Source organism: Megascapheus bottae, chromosome 25, assembly GCF_031878675.1.
Source record: "Megascapheus bottae isolate mThoBot1 chromosome 25, mThoBot2.hap1, whole genome shotgun sequence".
NCBI classification, from domain to species: Eukaryota; Metazoa; Chordata; class Mammalia; order Rodentia; family Geomyidae; genus Megascapheus; species Megascapheus bottae.
The window spans coordinates 18781651-18797060 of record NC_143533.1 but is presented as its reverse complement, the minus strand read 5'-3'; the positions used below and the strand labels follow the sequence as shown (position 1 = coordinate 18797060).

The window sequence follows — 15410 nt, the reverse complement described above, 5'->3', positions numbered from 1 at the left end:
AACTCAGGAACACACTTGGCAGGCCAGTGGACCACTTCATCAACACCCAGGTCTGAGAGGCTATAATGACTTCTTTGTTTCCTTTCATCCCTATGAGGCCAAGGAAGAGAGTATGTGTCTTGAAATGGTGTCAACAAATAGGAAAAAAACATACAAGCTAAGGGTGACAGAGTGGGAAGATAGGAAACTGAAACACTGCTGACCTGAAAGAGCCAGTGTCCATCTCATCATTAAGCTTCCTGTCCATAGAGTAAAGAAACTCCCTGTATGCATTGTTATTGGATTCCTGCTATGTTGAATGCATAACAAGTATGCATTTTGCTCTTTCCCAGCCCTTTTTGACAAGGAACACACTGCTTATCCATTTAATTAGTTGGAGTCAGTGGTTTTACAGTGATATACAAATATGGCTTATTTTTCCATGCTATATTGCAGAGACATACACTAGTTTTATATCAATATATTTCAAATCAGAACTGTTTATATTTTTTATTTATTTATTTATTTATTTATTTATTTATTTATTTATTTATTTTGCCAGTCCAGGGCTTGAGCTCAGGGCCTGCGCATTGTCCTTGGACTTTCTCAAGGCTCGAGCTCTAACACTTGAGCTTCAGGACCACTTCCGGCTTTTTTCTATGTATGTGGTACCGAGGAATTGAACTTGGGTCTTCGTGCGTGCTAGGTAAGCACTCTACCACTAGACCAAACTCCCGGCCCTGAACTGTTTATATTTTTGAAAATATAGGTATAGATAATATTAAAATGTAGGTGTAGGTAATATATAAACAAACTTGGTAATGTCAAAATTAGCTTTTCTTTTTTTAGGGAGAATGAGGACATTTGGGCTTGACCTCAGGACAAGTGCTTTACCATTTGAGCCTTGGCCCTAGACCTTTTGCTTTAGTGTTTTTCAACTAGGATCCCAAGATTTTTTTCCAGACCACCATTCTTCCATTCCTTCTTCCTGCACTGGTGGGATTGCAGGCATGAACTTCCAAAGTGTATCTTCCTCTTTAAGACTGAGTCTTTCTAACATTTTTTGACCTGAGCTAAACTTGAACTGAGATCCTATCTCCACCTCCCAGGTAGCTGGGATAAGCCACCCACAGTCAGTCAGCCATGGGTTTTCATTTGTAACGATTTCTTAGCAGCTGGGAGGGGAAAAATGACTGAATTAATCCAGTCATTGAGATATTTCAAGGAAGAAACGATTTAATTCATGAGGTCTTCAAGATTTTCACAATTCACAAGGCCAGAACAAAAGTCCTACAATTATACATACAGTTCAAAAGAACTGGGAAGAGCAAGAATCGCAAGGGACCACTGGCAACAAACATTGTGATCTGCAGCAGCCAAGTAGGTTACAGGATTCCTGATGTCCAGAAGCTACTATTAGAATGTTCCATCTGCCATTTGCCGATAGCCACAAAAGTATCTGGTTATCAAATAAATTACTGTTACTGTGTTTCATCTTCCTATTGCCAAATTTTTAATTAAATATTTTATTGTTAATCTAAAGGTGATGATGTATAAATGGGCTACCATTGCAAATCAGGTAGTGAGTACACCTCTTTTTAGACAATGTCTTCCCTTCCTTTGCTCTTCTCCCACTTATTCCTTCTCCCTCTTACCAAATTGTGCAACAGTGTCCCACAGAGACATAATATAAGTTTCAAAAAGTATTCTTGTGCCTGTGGCTCACGCCTATAATCTTGGCTACTCAAGAGGCTGAGATCTGAAGATTGTGGTGCAAAAACAGCCTGGGCAGGCGAGTCTATGAGGCAGTTGCCACCAAAAACTTAAAAGTGGAGCTGTGGCTCAACTAGTAGAGCACCAGATTTGAGCAAAGAAAGAAGCTAAGGGAAAACACGCAGGCCCAGAACTGAACCCCAGTACCAGCACAAAACAAAAATAAAATAAAATAAAAACTGGCAACGGAGTTTGAGAAATGTCTCATAAGATGAGATCAGACCATGGGTGGCACAGAGTATCAATAGGTAGTACCTGGCATTGCTTCTAAGCCATGTTGCATAGTTTCTGAAATATCTGAGCCATTACCAAAAAAAATATAAACCTAGTTAAAGTTCTAACACAGTTTTGTTTTTAAGTTCAATATATCTAGGACTTTTGTTTTTGTTAAGGACAAACCATGGAGAAGATAAAAAGACAAAGCACATTATGAAAACAAGGGCCAATGCCTAACTTCAGTAAGGGTTGTGTAATATAATTTTCAAGGCAGAACATATGGTCAGAATAAGCCAGGATGAAAAAAAGGGGCATGTGAAAGGTCACTGAATAGAAAACTGCTTTTCTTCACAGCTTACCATCTTCAGCTGTGCTTGTGGACTTAAAGTTCAACTGCTTTTACTTAGTAGTCAAGACATTATTGTAAAGTTGGGTGTGATAGTGCAAAATTGTAATCCTAGCTACTCAGGAGGTCTGGAGATTCTAAGCTCTGACATTCCAGGACAGTCAGTGCAAAGTTAAGAGATCCTACCCTTTCAACAAACAAAAGCAAGTAGGCTTGGGGTAAAGAATTCCCCTACCAAGCACAAAGTCCTGAATTCAATCACCAGTACTGTACAAAAAGAAAGAGAAATCCAAACCAAAACCAAAAATAAAGGCCATTGATGTGTTAAGGAAAACCATTATAAAAGAATTGATTGCCACATTCTATTGACATCCCCATTTGTCAAATATGTGTTAGCTGATTTATATTACAAAAGCATATATTGAAGTGGGAGCAAACAAACAAACAGATTTCCCCCCTGCTTCTTTAGCCAAGCAATGTAATTTAAGGCCAATTTCTAAGCATAATACTGTGGTTACAGCTCACAAATTTGTGGAAATTGTGTTATCATACTCATTATATTCAACAGTAAATATACTAGAGGGCTTAAAGTATACTTTAAATGAACCAATTTAAGGCTTATGGGCAGTCAACATAAAACCAATTAAATTAGCTTTATTTAAGTAGCTCACTTGGACCAGTTAGTGTATTTTTCTTTGCAGAAGACTTTACCAGCAAAACATAACCTCTTGTTTTCAACAGGACTCATGAAATAGTCCAGCATTAGATCATTATCTACACTGAAGTGTCATCACGCTCAATTCACTTATGAGACCACTCACTTAGATAATTTCTTCACTGTTGACAAAATCCAACACAGTTATTTTCTAATCAAATCTAATCATCCTATTACTATACTCTAATCCTATTTTAGCACATTCCACACTGACTACTCTTGAGATATCTGATGATGAAATGCCCTAGAGGAAGAACTTTAAGGAAAGCAAAACAGAAAACAGGGTGATTTTTTTTAAAATATAGCACTTTAAACCACTCAATACTTGGTTGCAAAACTGATAGACCATGGTCCATCAATTTATGGCAGAAGCTTTTACACTGGAATTATCCAATTCAACTTCTAGAGGTCTTCTATGAATGCCTAATTTGTAAGCAAAGTATCTCCATAAATGTGTCTTTGGAGTTTGTAGCATCTATTTTTTCCTGCTAAATTTTCAAAACTATTGAAAATAATTCAAAATGAGATTAAAGTACCTTACAGTAAAAAATACACACAAGAAAACTAAAAATTACACTGCAATGGATGGAAATGCATTCTGATAACAGAAAACAGTCGATATATTATCAGTAAATTATCTACTTTCATCTAATACCAAAAATAAGCATTAGACTTAAAAAGTAGTTGTGCCAAAAGTAATTTATATTTGCATTTAGCATATTCAATTTTTTGCATTCGGAATGCACAGTGTCTAATGTTTGAGTCAATAGCAACATTCCAATAAAAAGGCATAAGTACATTACAATTTTAGCTCAGGAAGAACAATCAAACTTTAGTCAGACAAGACAGATTTCTCTGAAGATTACATAGCAACATCTTACTTACAACTTAAAGAGATGATGCCAGTATATAAAACTTGAGGGCAAGAAGTCAACTGGAACCAATGTCATACAAGCAAAATTTTCTTTGAAAAGAATTCTGGGCTAATTTGTTAAAAGAAATACTTGCTTCCAGTTTCTTTGAGACACCATCTCTAGAGTATATTCACTAAACGGAGGCTGACATACTTTCTATTTCTGATAGCATGTCTTCCAACAAGGTGGATTGATCAACACTCTCCATCTCTAACATAACAAAAAGCTCTTGTTCTAGAAGAGACACTATTAGAGCATAGAAGGAGGAAAATGAGAAAAAGGCTTTGGAGATCAAGCTGATTTATAATCATTTAAGTATTCTTTTGCCACCTCAACATTTTAACCTGTAGTCATTATAATTTAGAACGCTAGTCTTTGTTCTTAGTTAGGTTATGTGCATTTCTATCTATTAGTATGCTATTGAAATACATTTTAAAACTATTATAGGACCTCACACAATAGGATTTTTACTAAAAAAATAAACAATATTTAATTATTTGTTTATCCCATTTCTGATGAGGACATTTACATGAGTAATTAAATGAATGTATTCTAATCTAAGGAAACCAAAACTTTAGTACCTAAAGAAATAGCAAATGAACAAAAATATAAGACTTAAGATCCTACAACAGTTTTTGACTCTAACATCTCTAGTAGCTAAAAGAAATGATAAATGGATTCAGTTACCCAATTTTCATTGGATATAAAAACAAAACCCACAAACTTTCCTGAAAGGAAGAGGAATATGAGAGTTCCAGTCACAAGCTGGTATTGAAAGAAATAGCTCTGAGAAACTGTTTAATGGCTCTGGATTCCTTAGAAATCTTTATCAAAGAAATAGTGATTTGCTGACCAAAACTTTAATTACATGCCATAGATAGAGAAAAAATCAAATAAGCTAAGGTTGCTATTATAAAATACTTGTATATAAACAAATGACAAAACATCATACAGGCAATTCTGCCTGGAGATGTCTAAACAGTTCTGCCCACATATTTACCTTCCTGATAACTCTTATGGCTCTAAAATAGAGCACAGACTGTCTAGAAGCAAGGGTAAAAATATATTGCTTTATAACCACATTTCATATTTTTATGAGTTGAGCAAGAACAAGTACAATCCTTCTGCATTTTACCTTTTTTTTTGCAATTCTTCATCAATTATATGGCAAATGGAAAACAAAATGTAAATGTAATGTTAATGTCTTGATTTCTGTACCCTTATGACTGTAAAATTGGCCATGTTGTTTTCCAAGGTATTTTTTCAAGGGCAAAAAGAAACAAGGCTCGCTTATGTGTGTATCCAAGTATCTATCAGAGGAAGTGGCACATAATGGATTTTTTTAATCCATTATGTTTCCCTTATTGAGCCACTTTGCTGACTTTTGAGAGCATGACCACCTTTCATGTAGATAGAGGGTCAAGGCCATGCACTGACTTACACCAAGGAGCCTAATTTAGAGTTAAAGCTTTCCTTGGCATCAGTTCAAAAGCATTAACAAGAAGCATGACATCAAACAATATATGTGTGGATTTTTTTTAAGAAACAGAGAAGTGATACAGAGAAACCTTCAAAAATCTTTGTGTATGTGTGTGTATGCACTGTGTGTGTGCACACACACAATGTCACCCATATGTGGTATGCAGATCAATGTTCACAGAAATTAACTATGAAATAAACCCATCCCATTAGCTAAACTGGATGAGAATTAGATCTGTAACATCTGGATTTAAAATTTCAATTTCTTGAGGACTTACCATTCTCTGTATTTAATGGTTTGTTAATGCTACGCAAGCAAAATGTTTATAAGAATAATTTCTGGACTGATTTGAGTGCATTTTTTCTTGCAAGAGTCTAGAAATACGTGTGGATGAATATCACATTCTCTCTCACACTTGGTAAGTAACGCACTGCTACAAACAGTATATCCAGTACTTTGCTTGAGGAAATGTGGTCCTAAGACTTCTGGCATCGCTTAGGATGTTAGAAATGATGAATCTGAGACCCATCCTCACATCTGCTACATTAGAATCTGCCTTTTCTCAAGATCACCACGGTATTCATAAGTACAATAAATTTCAAGGTGCTGCTTTATCCCAGAGTACTAAAATATGGCCCTTAAACATTTCATAGAAGAGTCAATAGAACCTCTGAAATATCACTTGAAGAAGATACATCTTCCCTTCTCTTTAGAAATAGGCAGTTAGGTCACCTAACTTTTAGGATATTTTAATAGTTTAAAAATTTGAAGGACAGCAGTATAACATGATCAAATGTGAACTGTCAATGATACCTTTTGCAACATTTTGGTAAAACCATTGAAACTAATAAATACTCTAAATAGCCACGAGACTTGTCTCTACTCTATCATTAAACTTGGTTGCACATTATGTGTTCTTTTTAACATGAAAAAAGTCCCGATTTTCTATCTACATTTATCTCAAACACAAACTATTCAATAGTTCACGGGATGGGGGAGGGGGAAGATAGATAATTAAGTTTATAGAGAATCTACAGGTGCTTGTAAATTGAGGGCTCTGCCTATGGATAAAAACATGATTCTGGAGAACTTAGAACTGAGTTTGAATGAACAACCAGACCCCAGAACTATGGACGAGGACAGAGATCTCTGCTACTGTTTGTGATGGTGGTGACAGTGGTTGGTTTGGGGTGGGGTTGGTTATTTTTTTTTCCCTGCCTTCCTTCAACATAGCTTGTTTGCAATCTATCCGATACTTTAGAAAACCTGCCCTCAGTTATTAAGGATTTTTTTATTAATTATTATTATTAAATCAGCATCCCTTGCTCCTATGTTGATGTCCTCTAACTGGGAATTTAGGCACGACGCAACATTTCAGCACTGCGGACAGCGCCCAGGGCGCTGAATGGGTGGGGGATGCGGTTGGGTTTGTGTGGAAAAATCCCAAGGTGAAGGGAAAAAAACAAACTCCCGAGCATGCAGTCCGCCTCCGGTGGAACCATGACACCCCTCACCCCCGTGCCCCCCCTCTTGTCTCAGGACAGCAGACGTTCAGAAAGGTAGCGTCTTCTGTGTTGGCCCGCCCTGCTTGTCACCACGCACAGAAAAATAAATAAAAATAATTCACACACACACACACACACACACACACACACACACACACACACACACACACACACACACACACACACACAGCTGGGCACGCAGCAGAGGACAGCCAGGGTTCTTGCACGAAATGAATGAACTCCTCCCTGGCCTAGGAAGCGGGGCGGGGTGGGGGTGAGCTCTGATCGTGAGCCTGCGGGGTGTCCCGTGAGTGACTTCTGCTCTTTTCTGGAGCACGGAGGGGAAGAGGGAGCCTGTTGCTGCCCGTTCCCTCCCCCCGCCCCCGCTCAGCGCCCCCCCCCCGGGTTTCTCTCGCTCCCACGCAGGGTCAGACGTCCTCACACCCACACACTTTCCTGCAGATACACAGGCCAGGCACCCACGTCCTCCTCTCTCTCTCTCTCTCTCTCTCTCTCTCTCTCTCTCTCTCTCTCTCTCTCTCTCTCTCTCTCTCTCTCTCTCTCTCTCACACACAGGCACATGCACACACGTAGGCGTCCTGTGCCTCCACAGCAGGTCCCGAGAACACGCCTTCCACCCCCCCCCCACCGTGACCGATCCGGATCGGCCAACGCGGACCCAACCTGTCCACGCGCGAGTCCACCGGACTGGATCTCATCTCCATGGCAACCAGCATGGAAGGTGAGCCGTGGGGGGGGGGGCTGCCTGTGGAGTAACTTTCTCCACCACCACCGCCGCCCCTTCCTTCCGCCATCCGTGGACAGGGCAGGTCCGAGAGCGGGGGAAGTGTGTGTGGCCTGAATTCTCTGGCCTTTCTGGAGGGAAGGGTGGGAAAGGGGTGAGGACCGCGGGTCCACTGACCTCCCCTTCTGGTGCTGCTGGTGCTGTGGTCACGACGACCACGCCATTGTGCTGCGTGTGTGTGTGCTGCGTGCGTGTGCGTGCGTGTGTGTGTGTGTGTGTGTGTGCGTGTGGGTGCGTGTGCGTGTGCGTGTGTGTGCAGACTGGAGAAGCTGCTCCTGGGACGCCCTGGGGGACGCTTCCACCCTTCCTTCCCTCTCCTAGAGAGAGAACTGGAGACGAACCGTGCACAAGAAGGACGATGGCCTGGGTTTCTTCCAGTGAGACATTTTTGCCATTTTCTTTTCTTTTTCTTCAGGTCAGGTTTTTCCAGTGCTTTTGGACGGAACTGAGGGTCAGAGGAGCCATTCAGAGGTTCTCTTGACAGAGACATCCTCAGATTGAAATCTGAAGGGGTTCCAGGGTGTACTCTTGAAGCTCCCCAGGGGTTTTCTTTTTGTTTTGTTTTTGTGGGGTTTGTTGTTGTTGTTGTTGTTGGGGGTTTTTTTGTTTTGTTTTTTTTTTGGATCTCTAGGAAATTGTGATGAAGACATCTGGGTTTGTAATTTAAGGTTTTCATTTGATTGCAACACAGTTCCATTCCTAACGATGAGCTCTCTGCAGATGTGGCCTCAGTAATCCTCTTTACTTTTAATGGGATTGATAACCTTTCTATTTGGTATGTGTATGTATAAGAGGGCTTATTAATTTTTTTTCATTTGGGTTTTCTTCTATGTGTCATGTCATTAGGTTATATATGTCATATCATTACCATTGAGGTTATTATATCCAATAACCAGTATTAAAATACTTTTGTCTAGGACATTATATTCTAGTCTAATAGTACTTAATTTAGATTTAATATTTGGAAAAGCATTACTCGATAAATGAAAAGAAGGGGGAAAACCTGTTGATTAAAATGAAGACAAGAAGTCTTAATTTTCATGAGTACATTCTCTTTCCCATTGCCTTCTGCAATTATGTATTGTTGAATGAAAATTAAATAATGATGTTTCTGCAAACTGAAATTTTTGAACCTCCTAATCAATAAACTTATTTCACAGAAGACATAACAATCACTTCCAACATTGCTGTATTAAAAGGGGTCAGTATAATATACTGTCTTTGATCTACTATTTACAGTGATATGATTTGTATTATTGATCATAGATGGTCTTTTTTTATTCAGTTACTGCTTGTTAACAACAAAGCATTTCCATGAGATTTGGACCTTTTGATATCTACAGGTATACTCGTGGCCCAATTTTATGACTCATCAGGCCTTACAAATCTCTGTCTGTGTTTGACATTTGCCATGAAAGAAATGATGCACTTTCAATCCAATTCTCTATTTCCAAAGAAACTATTAATTATAGTTAATATAGCTCAAGGCAATATTTTATCCCTTGTTACAATATTATAAAATGCACTTAAATATTTCAGTAAAAATGTATGGAGACTCAGATATTAAATCTGTGTACTTTTGTAGTGTAGCATATTTATAACAAATTTTACCATCACTCAACTTTTTATTCTATTCTACCTTTTTGCAAAATTCAATTTCTCAACTACTTTCCTCAGTTAATAGTTTAGCTACTTTGTAATCTATATTTCTCTTACGTTTACTTCATTTTCTATTTCTCAGTAAACAGGATGTTAAGATGATGTTTCCTTCCTGAGGTAGGCTTCACAATATCTGTTATGCAGAACCTAATTATTTTGTGCTTTCTGAGTTCTTCCAGCAATTAAATTGTCAGGCATTTTGGATATCTAATGTTGATGGAATCAGTGTAGTAACAGATTACTAGTTTTTGTAATCTTGCTATTCACAATATTTTATATCACATACTAGTCCATATTAATAGAAAAATACAATGCTGAACATACATGGAAACATATCTCAAAACCTTTGGTTTTGAAACTTGGTATTAATTTCACATCTTAAATAAAATGGAAAATGTAGGCAATTGTTTGAAAAGTCTAGGACCTGGATATTAATTGTTGCATATATGGTTTAATTACAAAGCCTATTGGCTGATCATACTGTTAAACAATTGCTTAAAATTTTGTTTGATTTAATTATGTGGGCCTAGCCTGCAGCAATGGTCAGACTTTTTGAACCTCTAACTATTACCTCAACTATTCTCCTTGAGAACAATTTTCATCTTTAATGTAAAGTAAAATTTAAAGATGAATATAAAAGATTAAGTTTTTTCTTAAGCTATTTATAAAAGTGCATTTTCTTGATCATTTGTTTTGGTTCTAAAACTAATTTTGAACTTCTTTGAGTCCTAGGTGAATTTGCTTGGCTCCTCTATGGAAAACTGAATATAGGATCATGTCCTTCTTTTGAAGATGATTAAAAATCTAATGATCTAACCTGTACCTTTCAAGCTCTGTGTAAATAAAACTTGTTCTTATCATCCCCTTTACCATCTGACTCGATTTTCTCATTTTCCATTGCTCTTAAATCTTTCCAGGATACTCAACTAAAAATTTTTTATAATAGTGAAATAACCTTGAATGTCAAAAGTAAGGCTTAGCTTTGCAGTGCTGAGTTTATAGCACCATTGCAGAATTTGAGCCTGTCATTGCTTTCTTCTAGAAACCGTAGCCTTCTTTACTCCAGATGACTTTCCTACTACTTTCTGAGTGCGATGTATATGAGTCCACTAGAAGATTCTGTTTTCTCATTACAGTAGGAGCATGCATTAAGTGTTATTGTAAATTTCCTCCATCTTTAATCCTATTTGGTAAGAGCAAGCATGGCCTTCATGGAATTAAGAATCATTCTAGAATAAGTCCATCCAGCTTCCTAGAAAACAACATCTTAAATATTTGAATGCATCTTTTGTCTTTGGTGTTCCTTTCCCTAGGCATAAATTTCGATCTGAAAATACTTCTTTATATTGGGCTATCTTTAACCTGAATAGTATCTCCTACACAAACTTTATTTTACCATCATAACATATAGTAGTTTCTCAACCTGGACTCTTTATGTTAGACAAAATGATCTCAAATACTTTAAATAGTCTACTGAACATCAACTCTGCAGGAAGCATGAGAAGTACAAATCCTAACCCTTAAAACTGAACTTTCCCATTGACTCTCTAAATCTATACTTTTCACTTATATATTTAGTGAAAATATTATCTTTTTATTTTCTCAGGCTTAATGGAGTAGAGGTCATATTTAATATTTCTCTTTCCATGGCTCACTATATTACATTAGCTGCCAAGCTGTGTACCTTATATCATTATAAATACCGTTCAAACCCACAGTGCTTCCCACATATTTACTAATGTAGTCCCTTCTCGTATGACTCATTTTTTCCATGATTCTCCCCCCTCTCTCTCCCCCCCTCTCTCTCTCCTTCAAATTTATGTCAACTTTAGTCTCATCATCAATCAACCTTTGGGCAAACAAAGGTCAAACTCTTAACCTGATAGTCAAGGTATTTCATAATTTGGCTCACATGATTTCTAGAGTTCAAAGGTAGAGAAAGTGGGTCTTTTCTAACAACTTTGTGAGTTTCTTTTCTCCTTACTGGAAAATATATAGACGCAATATGGTTCTGGCATTCATCTATACAGAGTAGAGAGTCAAATTTTGTATTAAATTGCAGTGACTTTGCCTAGCTTAAAGATTTCTCCTTAACCCCTACCTCTTAAATTACTTGGTTTTTACCCTTAGCAAGAAAGGAATATTGTGGGGCCGGGACATGGCTTAAATGGTAGAGCACCTTCCTAGCAAATGTAAAGCATTAGGGCCCACAAAAAGGAAGAAAACAAATGAAGGGAGGGAGGGAGGGAGGGAGGAAGGAAGGAAGGAAGGAAGGAAGGAAGGAAGGAAGGAAGGAAGGAAGAAAGAAAAGAGGGGAGAGAGGGAGGGAGGGAGAAGGAAGCTATTTCACAATAATATAAAACTATAGAAATGATATTTGATATATTATAAGAATTAGTTTTAAAAATGGTTTATTCATAAATGAAGTAATTCTCTATGTGAACATTAACTGTTCATATCCTTATCTGATTTAAAATTTTTTGAGCATATAAAATGATTTAAAATTCCCAGAATAAGATGACTTACAACCTCAGGTATGTTTTGAAGACCTTTCAGAGATTACTAACCATGAGAGAGCTTCCAGAATTATGAGTGCAGACAAACATTTCAACATTCAAGAGGATTAAAGGAAAATTATGGAAGTAACATTGATAATATGCAATTACTCTATATTTAAATGTAATATATCCACAGTTAAGAAGGTCCTAAATCCTAGGTGTGTGGCCTGTACTTCTAGCTACTTTCGGAGGTGGAGATCCAGGGATTGCCAGTTTTTTTTTTTTTTTTTTTTTGGTCGGATTTGTTGTTTGGTAGGTTTTACTAAGAATAACAGTCTAGTGGACTCATTATTGGTCAAGAGTCAACTCCATGAACTCCCCAGAGACCATTTATTCTAGGTTATCATATTTTTTAAAATAGCTAAATAAATTTAGGAGTATCTTAACTATATCCAACCAAAGCTATTTATACATTATGGCAAATTGACCTAGTGGAAAAAATAGGCTGTGGAATAAACTAGTGAAAATTACTAAAACTACTCTGGTGTTTTAATTTTTGTGACTTAAGTTATTACAAACTGGAATCCTCAGAAACCAGATTTGAGACAGAATATAGCACGTTCAAGTGTTTACTGAAGAATGTCCTCAGATTGAACACCTATAGAAGAGTGGGAAATTAAATAGCATTAAGCAAAAGGAAAAAGTCTACCCAATGACAAAATCAGCCAATCCTGTGTGAGCTCTATAGCTAGAGTATTTGTTCAATGCTCTTCTCCTTCAGTTAAGATAACCATAGCTTCATATCATGTCAGCCAATTATTGAATGTTCTCTGGAAAGGGCCATGATTTTGAATGAGATACTCCTCTGCAGTTGAGACACACTATGAAAGGAGATGGCAGCTAAAGACTTTGCTAGCAACTCTTCCAGATTCTGGGCAACCAGTCTGTCATTGCAGGCAATTTATGGATGCAAACCATATATCCATCGATAAACAGGTTAATGCCTCTGTTACCCACATAGTCGCTGAAATGCCGAACATTATAGCCTAGGAAGGTTTGATGTAGTGGCAATCAATTCAAATTTGTCTAAATCAGTATTAATCACATCACAAACATTTGCAGAAATATTCTGTTTTTCAGTAAACAAGTAAACAAGTGAACTAGATTGCTTATGTATCTCCACAAAAAGCTCCTTTCTGTGTTTCTTTGTTTCTTTGTTTCTTTGTTTCTTTCCTTCCTTCCTTCCTTCCTTCCTTCCTTCCTTCCTTCCTTCCTTCCTTCCTTCCGTCCGTCCTTCCTTCCTTCCTTCCTTGCTTCCTTTTTTCCTTTCCTTCTTTTTCTTTGCCAGTTATGGGGCTTGCACTCCGGGCCTAGACATTTTCTCCAGACTCCTTTTGCTCAAGGATAGTGCTCTACCACCTGAGTGAGTCACAGCTTCCAGCTTTTTCTGTGATTAATTGCAATCCTCAGATCTCAGCCTCCTGACTTGCTAGGATTACAGGTGTGAGCCACCAGCACCTGGCCAAAATAATCTTTTACTGACAAAAAGAAGAAGAGTCAGAAAAAGTTCTGCTTAAGTCACAAGGTCATTAGATATTCAGGCTTCTTTCCCATGACTTGCAGGATAGAAAATTCAAGAACTTAAATTTCTTTTAGGGTGTGTTAGAGTTCTGACACTAAATAAGTACATAAAGTATGATTTTTGTTTATGCAAACAAATTCTATAATAGAAAAAATTCAACAGCATACTCTAGCTATATTGCATGTTTCTCCCACTTACGGTTTAAGAGCAGAGTTTCTTTGTAATCCAAACTGTTATAAAATACCATGCTTTTTGAATAATTACTACTTTACTGAGTAATTTTTATAGCTACAGCTTTGTTCTGATTATTCCTTTACTCACTACCACTCATTTTTTCAGTCTCAATTGTTTTCTGAAATTTCAAGGAAAAAACTCCCAATGGTTAGTCAATTAAAATACACATTTTTAAAAAAATTTTCACAAGAAACAACAAAAATGCAAAATACCGAGTCTACCATTCTCAGTGATTTGATGACAAGCTATTTGGTGGCAGTGCTCTCAGGAAGGGTGATTATACATTAGTAATCTGATTTACTTTAATTTTTAATCTTTAATTAACAAAATAGCTAATTAAGACTTAAAGTGTTTTTTAAACTAAATCTTAAAAATCTTATTTTGTTACAATTCAATGCTAAACATGTTAGCTGTAGTTTTAGAATCTCAATATAGCAGGAAATTCAGTTGGGACAGGACCTTGAAGATGTATTTTCCAAGAAGCCAGGATGCTTAACTTGGATTCTTATTTGCTTACAGGATTCTGAAAGGTAATATAGAAGGTAGGGAGATAGCTAATGGCCCGCAACTACTGCTTCCTGTCTGCTGCAAAATTGCTACATGTTAATGCAATTTTACAAACACAAATTTTTCTTTTTTGGAAAGTGGCAGTTAGTATATGGAATGACAACAGAGAAGAAAATGCGAGGATATAAGTATAAAAGCTTAAAAGGATGAAAGCATGAATATATGAATAGATATTACAGCTGTGCAAATAAATAAAAAAAGTGTATCTGACAAAATGGCACTGGAAAGAGGCCATGAAGTAAACTTTAAACAGTATGAGTAGCTCCTATGTGTTTACAGATGACATTATTTACATGTGCAGAAAAATTAAAAATAGATGACAATTCAGATCAAGTAGGAGTGACAACTATCTAACAATGAAGCAAAAGGTTTTAGTTTTATCTCAATACCCACTTTCATACTTGATTTTATATCTACAGCCATAGATATATGGGCCCAGAAAGTTAATTCTGTAATTACTGTGTAAGTAGCACTTTCCATGTTAATTTGATTCTGATCATATATCTGATGATATGATCACTTGTGAAAAGGATTTGAAAAGTGCTGGGATTTCTTAAACAATTTTCTACCCAATTATCATGCAAGACAAAGACAAACTAAATGTGCTTTTGTACCTAGGCCAAGAGTTGGTTCCAGCAGGAATTCTGAAGAGCCACAATGATGCGCCAGTGAATAATGAGTAGCACCTACTGCGGGAATTCCTCAGCTAAGATGAGTGTCAACGAAGTCTCAGCTTTCTCATTGACTCTGGAGCAAAAAACTGGCTTTGCCTTCGTTGGGATTTTGTGTATCTTCTTGGGACTTCTTATCATCAGATGCTTCAAAATTCTGTTAGATCCCTATAGTAGCATGCCTTCTTCTACATGGGAAGATGAAGTGGAAGAGTTTGATAAGGGGACATTTGAATATGCCCTGGCGTGAGATTTTCAGGTTCATATGTTTTATGAGTATGCCATTGAGACACGTGGCAGATGCATTTGTAATTACCCTGATTGTGCAGGAGAGAGGTTCATTTCATTTACTGAATTCAATAAACATCTGTGATTGATTTATCCACTAGGCTGTATAAGAGATAAGATGTTGTTGGGATTTCTCATTTTCCTCTGTCCTAACCCTTCCCCCCCTCCCACCCCCCTG

General features: G+C 37.2%; 1 protein-coding gene across 4 annotated transcripts; it reads left to right on the top strand.

Annotated features, from left to right (window-relative positions):
* The first annotated feature begins 7682 nt into the window (after positions 1-7682).
* Ctxn2 (cortexin 2) lies at positions 7683-15325 on the top strand. Of its 4 annotated transcripts, XM_090357759.1 has the most exons (4): positions 7683-7758; positions 8055-8110; positions 8425-8508; positions 14892-15325. In XM_090357759.1, exon 4 carries the CDS (start codon positions 14949-14951, stop codon positions 15192-15194), a length of 246 nt encoding a protein of 81 aa, XP_090213885.1. In that variant the 5' UTR covers positions 7683-7758; positions 8055-8110; positions 8425-8508; positions 14892-14948; the 3' UTR covers positions 15195-15325. The 4 variants fall into 4 exon arrangements, with proteins under 4 accessions (XP_090213885.1, XP_090213888.1, XP_090213886.1 ...); XM_090357762.1 differs by lacking the exon at positions 8055-8110 and having other exon boundaries at positions 7684-7758; XM_090357760.1 differs by lacking the exons at positions 7683-7758; positions 8425-8508 and having other exon boundaries at positions 8002-8110.
* Positions 15326-15410: the final 85 nt, after the last annotated feature.